Source organism: Sebastes umbrosus, chromosome 19 (assembly GCF_015220745.1).
Source record: "Sebastes umbrosus isolate fSebUmb1 chromosome 19, fSebUmb1.pri, whole genome shotgun sequence".
In the NCBI taxonomy this organism is placed as follows: domain Eukaryota; kingdom Metazoa; phylum Chordata; class Actinopteri; order Perciformes; family Sebastidae; genus Sebastes; species Sebastes umbrosus.
The window spans coordinates 26,496,456-26,520,557 of NC_051287.1; the positions used below are offsets into that span (position 1 = coordinate 26,496,456).

At 43.2% G+C, this 24,102-nt stretch overlaps 1 protein-coding gene across 1 annotated transcript in view; it reads left to right on the forward strand.

Annotated features, from left to right (window-relative positions):
* Positions 1-22,715, forward strand: part of col5a1 (procollagen, type V, alpha 1) — an 87,920-nt gene extending 65,205 nt beyond the window's left edge. Inside the window, 35 exon segments of the mRNA XM_037752006.1 lie at positions 3-47; positions 1,138-1,191; positions 1,295-1,348; positions 1,446-1,499; positions 2,076-2,183; positions 2,316-2,405; positions 2,953-3,006; positions 3,275-3,382; positions 3,466-3,573; positions 4,650-4,703; positions 4,851-4,904; positions 5,004-5,111; positions 5,200-5,253; positions 5,343-5,450; positions 8,135-8,188; positions 8,399-8,506; positions 8,650-8,703; positions 8,805-8,858; positions 8,966-9,019; positions 9,123-9,176; positions 9,292-9,399; positions 9,569-9,622; positions 10,481-10,534; positions 10,746-10,853; positions 10,979-11,032; positions 11,135-11,170; positions 11,262-11,315; positions 11,408-11,597; positions 11,600-11,674; positions 13,286-13,398; positions 14,912-14,980; positions 19,190-19,205; positions 19,208-19,422; positions 20,344-20,361; positions 20,363-22,715. Of these exon segments, the coding sequence (XP_037607934.1) occupies positions 3-47; positions 1,138-1,191; positions 1,295-1,348; positions 1,446-1,499; positions 2,076-2,183; positions 2,316-2,405; positions 2,953-3,006; positions 3,275-3,382; positions 3,466-3,573; positions 4,650-4,703; positions 4,851-4,904; positions 5,004-5,111; positions 5,200-5,253; positions 5,343-5,450; positions 8,135-8,188; positions 8,399-8,506; positions 8,650-8,703; positions 8,805-8,858; positions 8,966-9,019; positions 9,123-9,176; positions 9,292-9,399; positions 9,569-9,622; positions 10,481-10,534; positions 10,746-10,853; positions 10,979-11,032; positions 11,135-11,170; positions 11,262-11,315; positions 11,408-11,597; positions 11,600-11,674; positions 13,286-13,398; positions 14,912-14,980; positions 19,190-19,205; positions 19,208-19,422; positions 20,344-20,361; positions 20,363-20,491 (2,724 nt within the window). The 3' untranslated portion in view covers positions 20,492-22,715.
* Positions 22,716-24,102: the final 1,387 nt, after the last annotated feature.

Below are 24,102 nucleotides of genomic sequence, written 5' to 3' on the forward strand. Positions count from 1 at the left end.
AGGGTAACTCAGGAAATGACGGCCCACCAGGACCTCCCGGTGAGAGGGTACGTACCGTCACACTGTCATCAACGCACATTTTTCTATTCTAATATTAATATTAATATTAGAGATGTTCAGTTACTATTTTTTGCTTCCCGATACCGATACCTGAACTTGTGGTATCCAAAACCAATTAGAGATCGCAGCGTGATAAAAATATCATCATTATTATTATTATTATTATTATTATCATCATCATCATCATCATCATCATCATCATCATCATCATCATCATCATCATCATCATTATTATTATTATTATTATTATTTTGTCGTATGGCTAGACTCAGGTTAATACCTTTGTATCACAGATGTACCACTGTGAGATATTGCCAAATGGCTGACATTTTCCTACCTGACTCCCGTTACACTCTCCACTAGCACCACACTATTGTTGTTTGCTATCATCACGTGATGAACTACCTGCGGTCAGTTCTTCTCTGCTGCTGTAAAACAGTAGCAGCCAGCTGCATCCATCAGGGCGACAGCACAGTGAAGGTTACTGTTTTGGAGCGACGGAGAAGAATTGATTTCCGGATGTTGATTTTTTTTCTGGGTCAATAAATTATGGTATTGGATCGGTGCATAGACTGTTTCATTCGCCGATACCCTGTCCTGAATTTTTTGGGCAGTATCGGACACATTTCTGATACCGGTATCTCTACTAACTAGCTACGGCTGTAAGAAAATCTTGAAAATATTAGGTATCACGATATTACGTTTTGTACTACTGTATCGGTTCTCTTTCTTCAATTAATGGTTTGCATGCAAAGATTTACTCACAGCTTATTTCATTTCCAAAGAGATGCATCCTCTCAGTGTATGTGCGCTCTTGAAGTCAGATGTTGGATGATAGATCCCACTGTTCTGATTGCTTCAAATAAGTAAACTTCTTTTTACTCTGATTGTATTCATATGGTGGTGCCTTCTTTATACATGACAGTTTTCTAAAATTTGAATTTAAAAAATGGCAATATATGGCCTTTCGTACAGTATCACAATATATGGCAATATATTGACTTGTTAACCCTGTCTCATACGCAGTCCTTCTCATATAGAGTCAACTAATTATTGAGCATTTGTCATTTGTTTCAGGGTCTACCAGGGCCTCAGGGACCAACAGGTTTCCCAGGACCAAAGGGCCCTCCTGTGAGTCCAATACACCTCATGCACCACACACGACTGTGTAGATAAAGCCATCCTGCCTTTTCCGCTGTCATTCTTTATTCATACGTTTGTCTGTATTTCTCAGGGACCTTCAGGGAAAGACGGACTGCCTGGACATCCTGGACAGAGAGGAGAGACTGTGAGTAATCTAGTTGGATTACTCAGCTCTTCATCTGTATTCGACAGAGTCGTCGTATGGTAATGTCACTCTGTTTTTTTTTTTCTGTTATAAACAGGGATTCCAAGGCAAGACTGGCCCTCCTGGCCCTCCAGGCGTGGTTGGACCTCAGGTGAGTCCCTGTTGCTCCCTTACATGTATCATCAGTATTGATTGGATTCTATTGTACCGTGACAAATCTCCATAAAGTTGCTGCAAAATAACAAATAAGTATTTGTATTCATCTGAAATTGTTTTAAAAGTTACACTCTGTGTTGCAGAGGTACCTGTAGGTGATCGTTACCAGATACGCTCTCAGCATTTTGTCTTTCCGACAATAAATATGGATTTATCCTCGTACCTATATGTCTCGCGAGCCGTGACTTAAGTGTTGTTTATCCTCTTTCATATTAGCAATGGGCTCTTCATCCATTATGCATAAGCGTTTAACAGACTTTCCCTCCCAGCCGCTCTGCTAATGCCAGCTGAGAACATTGATGATAACGGAGCTGTATGTGGCCTTAATGACTAGTAGGCCTCCCACGCAGCAAATGCTCAGCTTCTCCACGCCATGTTTTGTAAGAGATGGAGAAATTGTAACATCTTTTTTTTGTTTGTATTGAATTGGTGATTTTGCTCAGTGTTCCTCTTACTGTAGTTCACACCTCCTCTGCAACTGGGTTTGTTTTTTGTTTTTTTTCATTTGTAGGGACCAACAGGTGAGACTGGACCAATGGGAGATCGCGGTCATCCCGGACCCCCAGGCCCACCTGGTGAGCAGGGTCTACCTGGAGCTGCAGGGAAAGAAGGAGCCAAGGTGAATCCTGACGCTCTATTTAATATTGTATCTTTTATTAAGCACTTTATCTGCATCACACCTGCAATAATCTAGAGTTTTTGTAACTACACTAAACTTACAGAATGAATGACGTTGTGCTTTGACCTACAGGGTGACTTCGGTCCTGCTGGTCCAGCAGGTAAGGATGGCCCTCCTGGGCCAAGAGGTTTCCCCGGAGAGAGAGGTCTGCCTGGTCCCGTGGTTAGTATTCGCTTCTGCTCAGCACAAAAGCATCTCACAAATTCAATATCTCTCACAGCTTGCTTATTGCATAATAGTTCTGGGCTATTAAATGGCTGTTAGACTGTGGTTAACTTGAAGAATCAGACATGATATCACATCCCTGAGTGGGCTTCAGAAGAGGAACAGTGTGCTCTAGGCTGTTTATTTTGTAATTTTTTATTCCATGCTAACTTGACAAAGTCATGTCAATGCTAGTTATGCAATTCACACTATTTTCTTACTGCAAACTTGTTAGAAAGAAATCACGGCAGGAGCATCTTTTCATTTAACTCTAGGATGCAGAGATGATGCGATGCACCTGTTCCTTGGTAACATAAAGGATGTTCGCAGCACTTTTAGTAAATACCGGTTCTCCCCGGCTGCGCTCAGCCTCCACTTTGGGGACTATAGGAGGTTTTCCACCTCACGCTGGGCCTGTTTGAAGGAGTCCAGCATAAGGCAGGATGTGTGCTTCCCCAACAGATGTGTTTGTTTTCTCAAGCCTTCATTTTATTTTGTTCTGCAGGGGGCTCACGGCCTGAAAGGGAATGAAGGACCTCATGGCCCACCTGGCCCTGCTGTGAGTACAATTTACTGCATCCGCATCCCCAGTTTGTCACCCTCATTCTCTCGCTCTCGCTCTCACCTTCATAGTCTTCATAGTAAAGTTCCCACCCTCAGTTGTTCCAGGCTCTTACATAATATAATGAGATGCACAGTTTGCTACTTACATAAGGGAGGTCTGACCTATTTGGTAGATGTGCCTGATGTTAGGATTTGGTTTCAGTGTTTGATATCTTTCGTTCAGTTACTCTGATTACTAACGTTACTGTGCGGCGGTGCTGTAGGGTTCTCCTGGTGAGCGCGGTGCTGCTGGTCCAGCCGGACCTACGGGTCTCCCCGGACGTCCTGGCCCCCAGGGACCTCCAGGCCCTCATGGAGAGAAAGGTGGACCGGTAAGAACATCACATTAATCGAGGCGATGCTGCAATGGCAAATTTCACAGATTAAGCATGGCTAACAACATTCTGAAAAATAGGGAGAGAAAGGACCTCAAGGCCCAGCTGGAAGAGACGGTATTCAGGGACCTGTGGGTCTGCCAGGACCTGGCGGACCTCCTGGGCCACCAGGAGAGGACGGAGACAAGGTGGGTTGCTTTTCATGTCTTGTTTTACCGTAAGAGAAATATGTTGAAATTCAGAAAAGCTGCATTGAAGCATTCAATTTTCACACATGCACACTTACCAGCTCACAAAGAACTTCAGAGTTGAGATCTAAGCCAGATATATGTCTCCTTCCCAGTGACCTTAAACGCTCTAAGGGGAATTTGTCTGACAGAGTTTGCATCGATTAACAGATCTTTAAAAGGCGAACCTGCCTTGTTGCGGCTTTGTACTCCTCTCTACAAACAGACAGAGGAGAGGGAGGAATCTTTGTGGCAATGACAGAATGTGTGAAAGTGACCCTTTGGTATTCAGAAGCGAGAGCGGCTCCTCATCCCTTCTAAAAACATTTGCAGGGAGATCAGCCGCGGAGATACTCCGAGGATAATCTCCTATCCTTTGAAGAACGCCTCAGTTCTTAACTGGCCTTGCGCTGGTCCCCGCGGTGCGGACGGACACACAGAATACAGAGGGTTATTTGCCATGCAGATAAAAAGGAGCTCACAAGCTAATGTTTACACACATTCAGACGCTTTCTCATTTTAAGTCCCGTCTACGGGGAACCAACTACTCCAAGGCTTTTATTTTAAGACTAATGCTGCCTCACAAAAAGCATTGTCTGACTCAAACCCAAAAGTAGATGCCTTTGGCTTCGGCAGATATTAACACTATTCCTCCAAACACCCACAGCATGTGGAGGCTTTGAAGGAACCGTGCAAGGTGGTTCACTCTGGGAATGCTGGTGCAAACAGGTTGAGATGGGACTAATTATCTATTCTGTTTTGGCTGCTAGTAGCACCATCAGGATAAAGCCCCCCTCCTCACCTCCCCTCAGATGGGAACTATATTTATCACCATTTGATGTAATTGAAATATCCAGATCTCTAAAAAAAGATTGGTAGTTGAGTGTAGGTTTTTATTGTGCTTTGATATTTCTGTGTTTGATGATAATTTAACATCATTCATTGTCACATTTTGATCTCACTTCTCTCACTGTATTACTTTAGAGTTGAGAGTTTTATCTGTTTTCATTTCACACTGTGATCGTGTCGTTCCACAGGGAGAACTCGGAGAGTCGGGCCAGAAAGGAGGCAAGGGTGACAAAGGAGAGCATGTAAGTGGTTGATTTACAGCGATCATAAATACATTATTTATTTATCATTTTACTGTCTGAGATTGCAAGGCTGATCCATTTTTTTTTTCTTTCTGTGAGTTCGTTGGTTTTGAAAGTTTTGAGTTGATTGTTCCTTCTCCTCTGCAGGGTCCACCTGGTCCCACTGGCCCTCAAGGACCCGTCGGAGCACCCGGTCCTGCTGTAAGTGTCTAGTTTGCATTGTGTGTTAAGATCATTCAACAGTACCACCAAGCGCTGTGTCTCCTGATTGTGACCCCTTTCATCTGTCACCTTGTGCAGGGTGCTGATGGTGAGCCTGGTCCCAGAGGTCAGCAAGGTCTGTTTGGCCAGAAGGGAGATGAAGGCTCAAGAGGGTTCCCCGGACCTCCTGGTCCAGTTGGGCTGCAGGTGCGGACTGCGATAAAACATATATGGTCATATATTATAATTAGGAAACGCTAAGGCAGTATGATTAAACCCTCTGCTCACTCCTCAGGGCTTGCCTGGTCCACCTGGTGAGAAAGGTGAAACTGGAGACGTTGGTCAGATGGTGAGTGACTGTGTTATCATTCAGTACATCACATTAGTAGAAGTTTGAAGTGTCTTTACTCATTAGACTGTATCCTCTCTTCCATGTAGGGCCCACCCGGCCCCCCTGGTCCCCGAGGCCCCTCAGGACCCCCGGGAGCCGATGGCCCTCAGGGACCTCCTGGTGGCATTGGAAACCCTGGTTCTGTTGGAGAAAAGGTAAACCTCTCCTCTGTGTCTGGGTTGGGAGTGCAGCTGACGTTTTGTTTTAGCAGGTCAAGTGACATAAAGTCATTTTGATGTTTTTTTTTTTAATTACACACCTGCCACTTCTTTAGTTGGTGTAAACACAGACATCTCCAAAGTCACAAAAACTCCTCTGGGTTATGTTCTTTTGTTTTCATATCTCATACTAATTATATCTGTCCTGTAGGGAATTAAGTAAAATGGACAATATAATCACTTCAGTAAACAAAAAGTTACACACTAACCTCTCAGGTATTTGTCTACCAAAACAACATTTTGTGCCCATAATTACACAGAAATTATGATTTAAAGCTGGAGTTGGTAATCTTCTTCAAAAGTATTTTTTGTTATATTTGTTGAAATTCTCATTACGTCCTGACAGCAATCAATAAACCAAATGCCCTGACAAAAAAAATCCAGTATCTGTGGCTGTGGCATGACTGGAATAAACCCGTCCGATCATTTCATTGGGACCGAATGTAATGATTGGACGAGCTACCCGTCCGTCTACCTGCGTGCGCTTTGTCTGTGCACCCATTGCCATCCAAAAGCTGCTAGCTTGACAGCTGTGAGTTTTAACAATAACCATGTTCGCTGTTCACGTTCATAATGATCATTTTGGCCTGAGGGGACGGACTGTCAGTGTCGCCGACTTGGCGACTTTCTCTCTAGATTTAGCGACTTCTGGAGCTCGTGCTGCTAGCTGCTTTCATTGGAAAAGAGTTGGCAACACTGGGCTGAGTTTTTTGGTTGGATGATTTTTTTAAATCTAGTTTCATACGATTACCAACCTAGCTGTAATTGTCTCTTGGAACACCATTTCAACTGAAAAAAGAACATCCCCCACCGATGTTAATACTGTATGTGGACTGCTCTACAGTCATGTTTGTGACTCACCTCCCAGAGAAGCCAGCCTGGACAAAAACTGTCTTTTAAAGTGGATGCTAGTAGCTGTTGTCCATCGTGGACGTCCACTCAAACTGCTGAAATGTTTTCTTTCAAACTGACAATGTATTCATCGTGCTGCAGCCTTTTGTTCCAGATGGCGCCTCTAGTCCCGTTCCAAATAAACAGTGCATGTCTCTCTAGATGGGAATGTTTAACACAACAAAGGTCCCCAAGTGTTATCTGTATCCCAGACCACTGTGGCATCTGACGGTGTGCACATTTTTCATTGTAACCTCCCTGTAAGATACGGGATTCAGTTTTTGTCCAGTCGACTGTTTTTTTATGACACTTTGGAAGCGACAGATTCAGTGTGCTAGCAGTTTGTTTGAGAGCTGTGTGGTAAACTGACTGTGCATGATACCTCTTTAAAAGGCTTTTGTGGCCATTAATATTTCCCATGCCTATTTATATGATACCCTTTTAAATGAGACAGTTTTCCTGCCATAGAGTGACAGATGCACAGCAAATCTAGTGGACGTGCTGTCATCCCCAACAGTACCGTTGCTGGGTGGAGAGAGTATGAATTAATACTCAGAGGCACTGTATGATGAATGCATTATTTAGAGGCGTCTCTCATAAAATCAGCTCCGGCTCTTATTTGTTGCTGCTGTTTCATTATGAAAGGCCTCCTTTGGCAGCGTCTGCAGCAGCTGGACTGCAGCGCTGTGCACTTTCTCATCACTTTCTCTCCGTAGTGATGGTGTGATTTGTTTTATCCAGTTCAGTCAATAGAATCACCTTTTGCTCCTTTATAATCTCCCTGAGGAGAGCCTGTCCTTCTCCTGTGAAAACAAACGCAGCGCTCTTTTGGCTAATCACTCTTTACCTGATCTGGCATTTTATTGGCCGGCCCCGGGGTAGCTGGCGAGCGACTGAGCTCAGGCTTTTTTTTTTTTTTTTGTAAACACATCCCTCATATATCTGTGATGAGCAGCTGTCTTTCATGCTCTCCGTTTCCCTGTTGTCAGCAGATTTCCAGGCAGCCCCCGTGGTGAACATGAGCAGGTTGTTGTCAGGATGGAGTTAAGGGCTTCTCAGAAGGCAACTCTGCATAAAGACCAGCTCCTAATACAGGAGGATCAGTCATGCTTTTAAACAGGCGTACCAACTGCTTAGAGTGGATTTCTTGACAGCAACAAGAGAGGGTTGGGAAGACAGCCAGACACTAATTGAAGAGTATCAGCTGATTTTCACAGTTTATGCTAGAGAGAATGTGGACATGCTTATCAGAACACATCAGCACACAGCTTGGCATCGCCTCTGCAGAGCTATCGATTGGCTCCCCGTCTCCCAAATATGACATTTGTCCCTTAAACAGGTGTGGCATCTGCAGTAAACCCCAGCAGGGAGGACGGTAGGCTTATGTGACAGTGAATAACGATAGTGCCCGCTGTATAGGTGAGTCAACAGAGCAACTATCCAATAAGGCAGGGGGGGAACAGGACAAGATATATGGGCTGGGTCCAGAGAGAACAGTGGGGTCAGCGCCCTCCTGCGCTCCAGCCACCCAATCTGCCCACACTTGATGGATTGAAATCTCTTGTGTCATCTCTTTCCCTCCCCATTTGGGTGACAAGGGCACCGGAGCAGTGAGCGCTGCTGTAAATGATGGGATTTTTAGAACCATGTTGGATCAACAAATCACCTTTCTGATAATGGATGTGTCTCTCTCACCCTCTAACACCCTCTCTCCCTCTCTCTCTTATCAGGGAGATGCTGGTGAAACAGGAGAGCCAGGTCTTCAGGGAGAACTTGGCCCACCAGTGAGTTATCCCATTTTCTGTCCTCCATATTTACATGAATAACAAAGACTGAAGGACCAACTATAATTTCATTGTTGGTCAACAGCTAGACTAAAAATCAGTTTATCTACAATGATTCTAAAGTATAATGAAGTTTCCTCAGTCACTTTCCACTTGTTTTCTGCAAGCATCTCTGAATTAGACTTACTAGCATACTGCGTGTTATACCAGGGTCCAAGAGGAGAGCGAGGAGAAAAGGGAGAGTCCGGTCCGGCTGGTACAGCTGGACCTCCTGGCCCTAAGGGTCCCCCTGGAGATGATGGTCCCAAAGGCAGCCCAGTAAGTCTTTTTCCACCTTCAGAAAATACATTTTATTTTAGAAATTGTGTACTCTCAACACCTCACACAGAAGACCAAGACTGTAACCTTAAACTAAATATCATTTCTCAATAAAAAAGTAATGTGAGTTTTATTGATTTCAGGGTCCGAGTGGTTTCCCCGGTGACCCTGGCCCCCCTGGAGAGAACGGTCCAGCTGTACGTATGGCATGAGTGAATGAATTGTGTAAACTGTGTTCTTTACAGATTGTTTTTGATGCAATGCAGCAGGACTGAGGCTCTGTTCATTTCTCATGCAGGGGTTAGACGGTCCCGCCGGTGACAAGGGAGATGATGGAGAGGCTGGTCAAGCTGTGAGTGTTGTACTCTATGTGCAGACAAGGAATTATTTCATGATGAATGTGATTTGAATCACAAAATGAATACTGTTTAATTTTGATTTTGTTCAAATTGAAACTAGGGTTCTCCTGGACCCACTGGAGAGTCCGGTCCCTCCGGACCACCTGGAAAGAGAGTAAGTACTGTCCTGTGCTCTCTTGTCATTGCAAAATGATAAAATGCTCTGTGTTTGTATTCCACAATATTCTTCTCTGCAATCTTTTTTTTTTTTTAAATAGGGCCCCCATGGAGTAGCAGGACCTGAGGGAAGACAAGGAGAGAAGGGAACCAAGGTAACGCATCCAACAAACACACATCTTCTGTTCACGTTGTCCACCAGAGATGTCAAGTCACCAACAAATGAGCAACAATCTAATGGTTTGCATGCATCCTGTTTCTGTGTGAAAGGGAGAGTCTGGTTTGGAAGGTTCCCAAGGAAAGACGGGTCCTGTTGGTCCTCAAGGATCACCTGGCAAGCCCGGTTCTGAAGGCCTCAGGGGTATCCCTGGCCCAGTTGTAAGTAAAGTGTTTCTTGCCATCACACCAATTTATCATTGGATGTTGTGTGGTATTAAAAGAGCTCACAGAGCAGGTTAATGATTTCAATAAACTGCTGAACATAAAGGAGCCGTGCTAGTTATGTTAACGGGGGTAAAAACGCTGCTTTATTGGTATTTCTATGCAGGGAGAGCAAGGACTTCCTGGTTCTCCAGGCCCAGATGGACCTCCCGGACCTATGGTGAGTAGAAGTGACTCCTGATATTTGAACTGCGGTATTTCACGTAATGTGTGCCATCGAGGGCTGTCAAAGTTAACGTGATCATAACGCAAATTTGTTTTAAAGCCACTAATTTCTTTAATGCAACTTGTGATTTTTAGGTTGCAGCTGCTCAGTTTTAAAGCCAGACATACGTATATAGCCATCATATGAAACTATAAAACCTGATGAATCCATCGGTACCAACCATGTCACACTAGCTTGTCCTGAAGGAGGTTAAATAACGCTCCAAACTTACTGTAAAAAAATGTCATGTCCATTTTCAAAGGGGTCTCTTGACCTCTGACCTCCAGATCAGTGAATGTAAATGGGTTCTATGGGTACCCACGAGTCTCCCCTTTACAGAAATGCCCACTTTATGATAATCACATGCAGTTTGGGGCAAGTCATAGTCAAGTCAGCACACTGACACACTGACAGCTGTTGTTGCCTGTTGTGCTGCAGTTTGCCATGTTGTGATGTGAGCATATAGTTTTATACTAAATGCAGTACCTGTGAGGGTTTCTGGACAATATCTGTCATTGTTTTGTGTTGTTAATTGGTTTACAATAATAAATATATACATACATTTGCATAAAGCAGCATATTTGTCCACTCCCATGTTGATAAGAGTATTAAATATTTGACAAATCTCCCTTTAAGGTACATTTTGAACATATAAAAAAACGTGTGATTTATTTGTGATTTATCGTGATTACATATTTGAATGGATTGACAGCCCTGGTGCCATCTGATCTGAATCCTCATCCAACAATTCTCTCTCTCTCTCTCTCTCTCTCTCTCTCTCTCTCTCTCTCCAATGTGTCACCCCTCTCACAGGGTCCTCCTGGTCTACCTGGTTTGAAAGGAGACTCTGGTGTCAAAGGAGAAAAGGTGAGCTGAATGTTTTGATGTGGAGCATTAAGACTAATGGAGCTTTTCTCCTAACAGATTGATTAGGTGTGTTGTTTGCCTCCAGCCATCGAATCGTTACCCTAATGATTAGAGGGTGTGCCGGATAGATGTATTATATGGCTAATGTTTGTGATGGTGTATTATCGACTGTCGTATTGATGTAATGTTTGTGTTGTTCTCTAACCCTCAGGGCCATCCGGGTCTTATTGGTCTCATTGGACCCCCTGGTGAACAGGGAGAAAAGGGTGACAGAGGCCTTCCTGGTCCTCCAGGATCACACGGTTCCAAAGGAGACAATGTAAGTAAACACAACTAAGTGTGTTAAAAGACCCAAACATTCTACTCTAGTCAATACTGTTGCATCAGGATTAAACGTCCTCTGTTGTCACAAAGCAGTTATGGGTTCTCTCTTTTGTCCTTTAGGGTATTGCTGGTCCTTCAGGTCCACTTGGTCCCCTCGGTCCTCCTGGATTACCTGTAAGATCCCTCATATGTGTCGTGCTACTGCATGTGTGACACTGAATAATAGCATGTAATGTTGAGCCAATATTGATTACTTGGACATTTTTGTGTCTTTAGGGTCCTGCTGGTCCCAAAGGAGCTAAAGGGTCATCGGTAAGGGTTTTACTGAACAAGCATTAAACATGACACTCATTAAATCATTTGTCATATAAGATCAAGCATTGCTTTAATTTGTCCTGCTCAGGGTCAAACTGGACCAAAGGGAGAGACCGGTACATCTGGACCTCCTGGCCCTCCTGTAAGTCAAAGCCTCGTTGCATCTTCTCCTCAGTGTGTGAGTCATTATCTCTAGACATTTACATAATCTCTGACTGTCTCTCTCCATAACAGGGTCCTCCCGGCGATGTCATCCACCCACTCCCCATCCAGTCCTCCATGAAGGGCAGAACTCGTAGGAGCATTGACGCTAGCCAGATGATGGACGACGCGCCCGTGGACGCCAACTACAAGGACTACGACGACGGCATGGAGGAAATCTTTGGCTCGCTCAACTCGCTCAAGCTGGAAATCGAGCAGATGAAGCACCCGCTGGCACACAGACCAACCCCGCTCGTACCTGCAAAGACCTGCAGCTCTGCCACCCCGACTTCCCAGATGGTTCGTATTAACACTCGGTCTAAAATGAGGCATGAGGTCTATTGTCTCATCCTCGCTCGCCACACACTTTTTTAACTACGCCACTGAAATGGCCGTTATCACACAGCAGCTCACTGGAGATGTTGAAGGGAAAAAATGGGCCCTGTCCACATGCGCTGCAAATTAGAGCAGTGTGGCTGCTAGCCTCGCTGTGAGATGTCACACACATGCACTGCAAATGGTATACTATGGACATCACTTAAAAGCCAAGGTTAGGTAAATGGGGGATGTAGACATGAATACACAGGGCGAGAAAGTCAGAGAAATAGACCTGTGGATCAATCGATTAGTAGCACTGAACCATTTGAAAAAATTTAATTTGACTGATATTTGCAATATTAGAGGGAATGATAATTCCCATTTTCATTGAAAAACATATAATAATGATTATGGTGTGATATGTTGCGGGGATCTGTACCAAACAAAGATGTTTTCTTAAGTCTGTAGAATATGATGTCATCTCTGCAGCACCGTGATATTTCATTTAAGATGGTATTTTGACACACAGTTCACCTTTAACAAATAATGCACCTCCTGCGATATGAAAATTGCAGTAGTCCATGTTGCTATTTCAATACAATTTGGATTAATTATGCAGCCCTATCGATTAGTCAATCAGCAGAAACATATTTGGCAGCTATTTTGACAATATATTAATCGTTGAAGTAATTTTCCAAGCAAAAGTGCCGCTCGTCTTTTTCTCTCGTGATAGTAATTAGAACATCCGACATCCCCCCCCAAAAGGCTTTATGTAATCTTTTCTGACCAAACGATTAATCAATTATATCATCACATCGTGTTTTCAATATTTTAGCGGCTGATCCGTCACAGCTGTAGGGCACTTGCAGCTGTTTATTAGTTAATGCCAGTATTTCTATGTGTGTATGATGTTCCATCTCTGAATGACGACGTTATCAGACAGCAGGAATCACAAGATGGATGTTGGTTAGAATATCTCAAACTGGGTGTCATCACTTGTTATGCTGAATTTAATAGGAAACACCACCAATTAAAGGGGACCCATTATGCTCATTTTCAGATGCATATTTGTATTTTTGGTTTCTACCAGAACATGTTTACATGCTTTAAAAAAACGCTTTATTTTCCTCATACGGGCTGTGGTGCAGAACCTCTTTTCACCCGGTCTGTTTGAGCTCATACACCTCCCGAAAAACCCAGTTGCTTTATGTAAGGGCGTGCCAATTTAGCCGCTATAGGCAGGTATAATGCAAATGTGTTACTTGGTGACATCACCATGTTATGGAAGAAAAGGCGGGACTTGAAGCGAGGCGTTTCAGGCAGTTCAGGGGCAGTGCTTCTGTGGGGGAGAGGAACTCCCTTTGGCGTGGACTACAGGCTTTTTTGTAACTTTGCAGACCTTTTACATGCACAAATAATGAATAACACACTAAAGGAAAGGGAAAAAAGCACAACAGGTCCATATGATGTCAGACATTGCGTTGACCTGAAGGAATACAGTATAGGCTTCAGATCATATATACCACTCTATAATCATTGCTCTCTCTCTCTCTCTCTCTCTCTCTCTCTCTCTCTTCATCTCTATTTCTCCAGGTGAGTACTGGATTGATCCGAACCAGGGCTGCTCCCGGGACTCCTTCAAGGTTTACTGCAACTTCACAGCAGGTGGAGAGAGCTGCATCTTCCCAGATAAGAAGTCTGAAGGGGTAAGTCTGGTCGCGTGCACACAAAAACTTGCACACACACACACACACACACAATGGTTGGATATATTGCGCAGAAAGGATGGGATTCGTGCTAACAAGATGATGTGGTGTGAAAAAGAGAAAGGAAAACATTTTTACTATTTTCAGCCTCCAGTTTGGGATTTGATTGACAGTCAAGTAAGAGAATGATCTGGGACTAACCGCCGATGTATAAATAATAAATATCAAGACAGTGCTAGCTGCAACAGTTACTCTGTTGTATCTACTCGTGTAGCCACATAATTAGCCTCCATGAGATTAGCCCGTGTGGGAGGTGATGCAACAGGGCTCCCTCTTTTTCCTATGAAAGTTCCCAAAGTTATTTTACAAACATGCTAAATCTCAGTTTAGTTGTGACAGTCGGTAACCACGGGGACACGACTCCCTCATTCACACACATTCACTCGTCCACACTATTGTCTCAGTGCCATTTTTAGATTGAACGCCATTAAGGACCTCTAAAGCCTTTGGCAGGTGACAGACACATTGTGGAAGATTTGAGGTTCATTATGCATGAGTGTGTGGAGGAGGAGGGGGGAGCAGCAAGCGGAGTGGTGAAACATTGGAAACACTGTCTTTGACACGTCAGGGTTGTGTAACAGCACAGTGCTACAGCCATTTTAATGATCCACTCACCAAGCCTCAGAGGAGCAGGAGTTTGCTTAAGCTTAGAATAATGAAGCAGACTTTTTATAGCGGGCTGGGGATGGGCTGAAGAAAAGCCTGCGCTGTCAGTCTTCCACGTGGAGACTGCAAAACACACCCACATGCGTCTAGATTGGCACGGTTATTATAAGAGCACATAGCTATACTGTCCACAGAATCACAGTCTGACACGCCGTCATGGATTCTAGAAAAAGAGAAAGTCACAGAAAGAATTTCCTCCTGTGCTCGGTGAAAACAACTGGAGGTCACCTTCAAGGCAGCATGGGTCTAATGTATGCCATCTCCCAGCGATAAGTGATCTCCGGCTCATCATTCATTAACGCATTAAGCTATTGATGACAGTTCCATATCAAACCCTGCTATCTAATTATAGAGAAATTCATCATTGTCATGGCTGAGATCATTAGAGCTGTGCCCTGTTGGCCAACTCACAGCTTTTAATGGCATAACAAAGTTAGTGCACCGTGGCTGCACAGCACTAACGCTGAACAGCAGGGATAGAGGCCGCTGTATAAGAGCTCCTTGCAGGCGATCATTGCTTAATTAATCACTGTGTACTCATGAATTTTTCAGCAGCAATTAGCTGCCAGCTACGGTTTGTACTGTACAAAATGGCATAATGGCTTACTAAAATCTTCTGCCCCGGACCGGTTGGTCTGGTTGATCTTACTGAATACTCTTTCAGGTCCAGAAGACTCCTCAGAGGACAAACAGAAGGAAGAAGAGAGGAGTAAAAAAAAAAGATGTTTCCTTTCTTTAACACTGCTGTTTTTCCTCCCTCTGCCTCTCCGTCGACCCATGCCCCCAGGCTAGGCTCACATCCTGGGTCAAAGAGAATCCTGGCTCCTGGTTCAGTGAATTCAAACGTGGTAAACTGGTAAGCCAGACTCCCGACTTTCCCAAGTCCCTTTCCCTTCCCTGAATGCCTCTTATATTTTACAGAGCAAAATGGCAAAATGGCCCAAAGACTCGCCAGGCACATGGTATAGTCACTACAAGAGAGGTTCTCTGGTAAGTGGCCCCGCCTGCGGTCCCAGAGTCCTGGCTTAGGCCAGGGCTCTGTGTGCCTGAGGCTCTGCATGGTTCTGGTTCTGCCCTGCAAAGTATGTTGATGCAGTGGCACCTTGCTTGTTGGTCGTTTCCTTTACGGTGGTGCATGATTCAGCACGGGCTGCTCTCACCTTCAGTCCAATGACAGAGGCGATGCTCTTACGAGGAAATGGAGGAGAGGTTCGTGGACCATATATTTGGCGTCTCATGGAGTTTAACAAATGGGAAACAGCGTACTGCTGCTCCACTCCACTCTGCCACACCTCTCCTACATTAAGAGAGCATCTCCTAGTGACTGTGTGCCTCGACTCTCCCATGACTCAAGAAGCAACATCCATACATAGCTAATAAAAACACCTGAGAGGGAATACATCATTTAACACATTGTTTTGTCATAGATCTCAACAAGTCCCTGCCTCAGCAGGTCATCTATCCTCCACAAGGGGGGGGGAATAAGTACCATTCCCTCTCTGCTGCAGCCACTCAGCTGCACTCACATTCCCAGTGTCTCTCCCTTAAACACTACTTAGATCCGGCGGAGTAGCTCTGAGTCAAGCAGGTCAGGCACTCAGTCACCACCCAGGGGCTTCTGGGTACTCAGTCACTGTTGACTTGCGGCTGTGATGATAAAGAGGTAATGTTTCTCTGGCGATGGCGGGCTGGATCCACACGCTGCGCGGGACGGGTTGAAAGGGGATGGTAGAGTGGTGGGGTAGGTGAGAAACGCATGGGGATTACCCGGCCACTCTGAGGATGAAAACACCAGAACTAGTGGCTCTTTGTTGAGCCACGATGCCGACACTCACAGACAAACTGCACAACAAAGTCTTCATTGATTATATCTTGTGATTAATTATCTAATCAGTCATTGGCACTAAAGTTTTGCACAGATGATTAGCTCCCTCTGTTAACGTCAAGATTGAGTGTCGGTACTCTGGGTTTGCATGTGCATGCGTGTGTTTGTGTGTGAACATTCGCTTATGTGCCAGAAGAAGAAGTCGAGAAAGACCACGTCCAGACTCACAGACGGTTTGCTGCTCCGGCTGCATGGTGTGAATGCTGCATGCGCTCTACTCTCAGTACGTCCCGTTTGTCTGACAGACGAAGCCACTATGTGGATCTAATGGATTCCTGATGGTTGGTATGTAGATAGTCACGCACGGACAAAAATATCAAATCCTGGATTAATTAGCAGCAAGTTAACATATTACTGCAACATATTTCCTATTAAGATAATTACATTATGTACTTACCATAATTTGCTCATATTGGGTATATATTTTACATAATTACAACATTTAAATGACGTGTTTAGTTATGCTTATTTTCTGTACTTTGATGGCAGATTTTTCCGCATTAAGCACATTAGTACAGCTTCCAGGCATTAGACCGTGGAGATATTCTGCGCCCTTCTTCCCTGTCTATATCGGATCAACACCTGAAATGTTGTCTTTTTTTCTACGCTCATCTTCACCCTGGAGACATTTGCATATATTTGCACATTACTTAAGCATAAGGCGTGTGATATTCAATATTTTTTTATTGTCAACAAATCCCCATGAAAAACCAAAACCAACAATGAAGGGATTCTACTGACAAGAGCTCCATTGTAGTGCAAAGAAACACATCAGTGAGCCACACAGTTGCACTGGCTGACATGTTCCTTCATTATGATGAACAATATTGAAGTTTATTTTACAGTTTTTTGCAGTTGTCAAGACACAAAACCTGGTACAATGATTGAAACCACTCGCTCACGTAGCCGATCTATTGACCAGGTCTGCTAAACAATGAGCACATCGTCTGCTTTAAGCAAATAACTACACATAATTATCTACATTAAATACATAATTTAAAACTAAAATTCTGTGTGTTGTTTGCTAAACACTGCCATTAAAACAACACATTTAATTATCAATCACCGGCACCCAGAATGCACCTGTGAAAACACCTGTAACTGATCAGATCAACTAGAAATCAGAGCTTGAACACTACAAAGAGGATCCAGGTTTGCTCTTTGGTGTGCACAACAAAGGAGGGATATTTTGGAGAGATAGAGGAAGTTATTGTGTCTGATACTGTTATGAGTATTGAGAATAAATAAATGTGTTTGTTCCCCATAGCATTTGTGTTCATATTTAGTCTATATTTACAGAATGCTACAAATGAAAAAAAGACTAGATAATAATGTTTTATACTTGGCACATCAGTGTTGCTATAAACAAGAGGTTATAGTTTTGAATCAAGTCTTTGCTTTTGCAAGAGATGTGAGATATTTAGTATTTTGTGTATATGTTTTTTGTTTTTGTGTGTAGAGTTTCAACAAAGACAGCCCTAGTTTCACAAATTGTGTTTTAGCAATTGAAAAAAACTGTAAGTCAATCCGATATAGACCTGTTATGACCTGTCTCGAGTGGCCACAACAAAAAGGGAAACACACCGTATTAAAATTGAACAAATGAAATCAAATTAGGCCAAATTGAACAATATTAAAAAGGTAACTTTAGTAATTAAAGTATGGGTGTGGATATCAGTAAAGCCAGTAGATTGTGGTGTGCACAAGTGGAAGATTTGGGTGTGAGTGAGTGAGTAACCAAACACGAGAGCAGCGAAGCTGCAGCAGCCAGCAGAGAGTCAACCAGAGACCAGCAGGCTGCCAGCTGGCTGCCAGCTGCAACCAGACAACCTGGGAACGCCCTCGGGTGTCCCCAGTTGCTCTAACGGTCACCTGCAGAGAGAACACAGACAGTCAAATCGGGCTGATCACCCAGAAAGCTATATGACACCACAGGGGTCAGCACAACACCACTCTTTGGTAAATACCAGGCGGCTACCTCCGGCTCTGAGAAGTGAAGCCAACAAGGAAGTTGTTTGGAAGTGTCTTAAACCTGCATTCTGTCTACCAGCCAGCAGGGGGCGACTCCTCTGGTTGTATAGAAGTCTATGAGAAAATGAGCTTCTACTTCTCTCTTGATTTATTCCCTCAGTAAACATTGTAAACATGAGTTTATGGTCTCAATCACTAGTTTCAAGTCTTCTTCAATACAGCATGATGTTCATTTAGTAAATGATGGTCCCATTTAGAGTCAGATAGACCATAAAAAAGGGGATGCTTTAGGGCGGGGCTACCTTGTGATTGACAGGTCGCTATAACGGTGTTTTCCGCTCTGGGAGTTGCCCGTGTTTTTCGTCTTAGGTCTTTAACCCTTTCACAGTGTGTTTTCACTTCATGAAAGTTTAATTATAACCTTTTTGGTCAGCCTAAACATGTCTTATTCAGCGTTCGGTTCTACTTAGCTCCACCCTCTTGTGTCACTTCTGGTTGCAAAAAAACAAGATGGTGTGGGCCAAAATGCCAAACTCAAGGCTTCAAAATAGTAGTCTACAAGCCAATGGGTGACGTCACGGTGACTACGTCCACTTCCTATGTACAGTCTATGGTAAATACTCAGTAGTGCACTAAATGTGTATTAATCCGCGTGTGAAAATAGTCCCTGCTAAATGCACTTTTTGCTGCTGTTTGAGTAATGTTTGCTAAAAACTACATTGCCCAACTCTTATAGGAAATGGGCCTTTTGTAAGTCGGAAAGAATTGAGAAACAAACTCACACATTGTTGGTTTGGTCTTTTCATGGGATTTATTTGAAGAAAATCTCGGATTTCAGCAACCTTCTCCTTTAATGATCAAGTCAGTATGTCGTCTGTAGTGTCTAATTGAACTTCTGTTAGTTTTATTCTGTGCGCTCACAGAGCATGGTAGTTATATTAACTCTGTATCCTTGGATGACACCCCTCTTTCTATCGCTGTTGTCAATAAGAAACACGTCCTAGAAATCCAAACACAGCAGTAAAACAGGAATACAAATCACTAATCATAAATTTAATCAAAATGGCTCCCAAGAGACGAAAACGCTGCACAGTATAGACACGACAGTGTGCTCAGTGAATCTTTATAGGATCTTCAGGATGCTCTTCCTCTCGGTCCACTCATTTTGACTCGGGTGTTGTTCAACTCCGTCTGTGATCCTCTTTGCAGCTGTCCTACGTGGATGCGAGGGTAACCCCATCAGCGTGGTCCAGATGACTTTCATGCGACTGCTGAGCGCGGCGGCCAGACAGAACATGACGTACAACTGCTACCAGTCGGTGGCCTGGCACGACCAGGACCCGGACAACTACGACAAGGCCATCCGCTTCCTGGGCTCCAACGACGAGGAGATGTCTTATGATAACAACCCCTACATCCGTGCCGTGGTCGATGGCTGTGCGGTGAGTCAGAGAGATGTGTGTGTTTTAGGGATTGTCCATAATTAACCGTTAACCGACACTAAGCATTTTAACCGATTAACGCTATCGGTTATAACGGTTTAAAAGAAATGTTAGAGGAGGAGCAGCTCGTCACTTTAAGGAGAAAAGCTAGTCCACCTTAACAGCCCACCTTAAGAGGCGGAAGCCGGAGTTGTAGGATACAGGAAGTCGTCTCGGCGCAGAGGAGTTGTAGTTTCGTATCATTTATTCACCGTCAAATAAAACTGTAGACACACTGCTACACCTACGATCACAGCTAGAACGCCACCAACAACCTCACACTCACCATCAACACACACACACAGTCCTGTTGGGAACTCACTAAAGTTACTCAGACTACGTGTGCGGCGGCGAGCACGAAGCCTCCGGCAACGCTAGAGCTGCTAACGTAGCACAAACACACACACTGTTTGTTGGACACTCGCTAAAGTTACACCGGGCAGACACACAGCTGACAACCTGCTAACTAAACTAAATGTGTGGTGGAGACTTTTTACTGGGAAAGTGGCTGCATGTCCGCGACCACTACACGCAGCATCGTAGCTGCTAAGTTAACGCTCCCGGACGGTGAACTGGAGACTCCCGTCAACCAATATCTGTTGTGCTGCTGCAGCTGGTACACCGCTGCATGAGAGGCACAAATCTCGACGGTTAACGTTTAATAATCGGTTAACGAGGGTCGGTTATCGGTTAAGAACATCTTTCAAAATGAGCATCCCTAGTGTGTTTGTGTAAGCGGTTGGTGGGGTTCCTCTGATGAACACTGTCAGAAAAGGATGTTTCTGTTGTCTTCGTGGTGGCTCAAGTCAATATTTCTTTCTGAAGGATATGTTTTCACACACTAACTCTCTCTCTCCTGCTGTGTCTTTTTCTCCTCCACAGTTGAAAAAGGGTTATGAAAAGGACAGTACTTGAGATCAACACACCGAAGGTGGAGCAGGTGCCATTTGTGGACATCATGTTCAACGATTTCGGCGGCTCCACGCAGAAGTTTGGATTTGAAGTGGGCCCTGTCTGTTTCATGGGCTAAGACTGTTTACTGAACAAATGGAGAAAAAAAAAGCATATATTTGTTTTCTCAGAAAAAAAAAAACAATTGAAAAAGAATAGGACAATTCTATTTGTAAAAAAGTAACTTTTGTTTCCATAAAGCAACAAGTATGAGTAAAAATGAAAATCAAGTTGAGAATACAGTGAAATTCTATAGGAATAGAGGAAATAACCTTGAAACCTCAGTGTGCCTTCTCCATCACATGCAAGTTTTGAAACTGGATGTCAGATCCTCCTCCTACACAACACACTCACACACACACACACACAACCCTAGTCCCATGTCATCACACTTGATAATTTTTTTACCCAAACCACGAAGGCGACCCTGAGAGCTGCAGCCGTTCCAGACGCTCGCAGTATTTGCCATGGACTCCATCTGATTTGGCTCCTTTCTTAACTTCTGATCTCATGTTTTCCCTCATCTCCCCGGCTTCTTCCACTTGTCTTTGTTGGTTTGTTCGCTCATTAGCTACAGGAGCTTTGTTTGTGCATAATTCTCTCCCCATTCCCTTGGAATGGACCTTATATATATAAATATATATAAATAATTTTTATGTTTGTAAGTTACATTCTGTATATTTTTCCTGGTAATTGTTTATTGCTTCTGGCTTCAAAACATGCATGTGACTTTATTCATTGTGAGGTACAGTAGGAGACGATGGATACGGGGATAACATCTAAATTGTAGAAATATATCCAAAGTGAGGAAATTCGACTTGTAATTTGAGAAACGAAACAAAAAAAACAAAAAAAAATTGGGAAGTCCTGTCTTGTTGCAGTTGTGGAGCACACCTTGTTGTAATTTAAGAGCAGAATGGAAATAAAAGACGGAAACAAGCTCTGTGATATTATGTGATTTGCGTAACAAACAAAAAAAAGAATACATTCCTCCTTTTGTGTCCTCTGAACAGAATATCATTAACTTAATAAACAGCTTCTATTTTTTTCCTGAAATACACATCTGTCTGACTATGCAATGGGAGATGATGTCACATTTTAGTGAAAACACAAAGAAATCAAAACTAGGTGCTATTTTCTCTCTTCTGTGGTGCTATGTATTTTTCTAGTTTGTGTTGTTTGAATGAAAGGAAATCTGTGGTGATAATATCCCGTCACCAGCAGCCCCCTGACTCTCTTAACTCCCACATCCAACGCAGGTGGATCTTTGCTGCATCCATTTTTTTATTTAATTTTTTTAATGTTCAGCGGTGGTGTTTTGCATGCCATTTCTCTACATATCCACCAACAGATCAGTGCAGCATGGCGGCGTTTTGTTATCTCCTGCTTCAGCGGACCGCACAGATAAGAAACTTGTACCAAAATGTTGGAATAACGAGAGGAAACTCTGTTGGCTTTTGCATATCATTGCTCTAAGATGCTGCGTTGTGGCTCTGTGCTGTTGGATCATCTGTGCTACATCACACTGATGGAGTTAAGAAGTGGACTTGTTGTAATCGGGCCGAAGCATCCAAAGGGATCTGGTCCAAAGTTTTGTTTGGTGTATGAAACCCTAAACCCTTCCACCAAAGGTTTTCAGGTATATATTTAGCTTTAAGGGCCGTGGTGGCTTGAAATCATTGTTTTATTTTATGGGAAACAACTTGAAAGTATTTTTCTTGATTTAACCACAGTAGAAGCAGGTCACTAAATTAGCCAGATGAAAGCGGTTAGCTCATGCAGCTTGTAGGTCTACTATTTTTGCCCTTATTGTAATTATGCTCTTTGTTCAAACTATGCACTCTCTATGCTTATGACCACTAGTATCTACCACAGAATCTTTACAGCCCTTCATACATAGGTTGTTTTGTTTCCTTCTTTTTTTAAATCTTCAAATATGTGACTTGAACTATTTCTTGTTAAGATAACTCAATATGCTTGTAGATCTTTGGCTTTATTTTCATTGTGATGCAGTACGCCCAAATTTTAACAACTTTCCTCTCAAAAAAAAAAAAAAGGAGAAACAAATTTTTGTAAATTTTCCAGAAACCAGCAGTGATGCTGCCATTGTTTTTGTTTGGTTTCATTTTTGTAGATTTCCGTTTGTCTGTCTGTTTTTTGTTTGTTTTCACAGTCTTGTCAAACCTGTGTAAGGATAAGAGGATAGAAGTTATATGGTTTTTATGTCAATAAATTCAAGTTTACTGTGGCCATCCACTCTTGTATGTCTTTTGAAGCATTAAAAACCTATCTGTATGCATGAAATTGTAAAGTTTTTTCTCTTGTTTGTTATGATTTTGTAGCGTGATCTCCGGTCCCACGTTTTTATTCATCGGGATACATCAATGCGACAGATGAATAAAAAGCTCATGTCCACGATTGTGAAGTGGAGAGAAATGATGAACTTGTAACTCTACCAAAGCCAATGTTCGTTTGTTAGTATATTTATTGTATTATTTAAAATTAAAAAAATAAATGTTAAATGATACCATAGTGTAAGTGTAAGAGGCCCCCTCTTTACATGCACACAGGAAAACAAAAGGTTTATTAATTCATCACATGCTATTTTACACAAGCTCCTTTTTAATGGAGCCTTTTCAGGATCATCCATTTAAATATACAATCCTCATGTTAACACCCTCTTGGCTGTGTGTATGTGTGTGTGGTATGTGGGTGTGTGTTTGTGAGAGAGAGAATGTGTGTTGAAAGTTTAGACTATTTCAATGCTAAATGAATGATTGAGATGCACACCAGGTAAGGCTACTATTAACTGCACTACCATGTATGTTTTAAATCAACTCTTGCTCCACAAGAAACAAGTTCCCAGCCTGCACCTGGTGACCGGACATGCAGTCATCCATTGGTTGGTCCCCGCTGACCGCCTCTAACAGAGACTCTTCCTGGACAGCTAATGTATGTACTTCTATCACTTCAAACTAATGTTTCTACACTGCTTGCAGCGCATTATGATAAGCCAGAAAATATATGTACAATATGTATGATAACTCCTCCAAACCTTCCTCAGTGATCATTAAAATAAAATTCCTCTTTTTAACCCTCTCATTTCAATAATCGTTCAGCTTGACTCACATCTTCGCTGGTGACCATGACTCGCAGCACTTCAAATGTCTCATTAGCAGAAAACCTCACACATTAAGCCGAAGCGCAGCAAAACAAAAAAAAAGAAGTTGTTGTGCATGTTACCGTGATCAATATTTAATGTCGGTGGTTTACAGGATGGAGTCAGGACGATCAGAATGCATGGATTCTATCGAGGCAGCAGCATCCTGGGTGAGGAAAGCACAAACCAAAGCTAATTCCTCATCCAAGCACATGAGTGCTTCCAATGCAGGGTGATAAGTGGGCATCAAAGTGGGTTGAGGATGGAGGAAGAAAAATAATGACAGCAGGTAGGGATTTAGCTCCCTCCAATTATGGCAACAGGTGACGTGTCAAAAGACTGCAACAGCATCCAAGTACAACACGCTGGTGAGACACTTGAGAGCAGCAGATTCAGGATGTGTGAAGAGGTCACTTTGGGACATGTAAATGTGCTCAGAGCAAAGCAGTAGTCGAGGAAATTTATAGTGGAGCATCAACCAAACACTGAAGCTGACTGAGCTGCTCAAGGACACTAGGAAGTGAACTAGG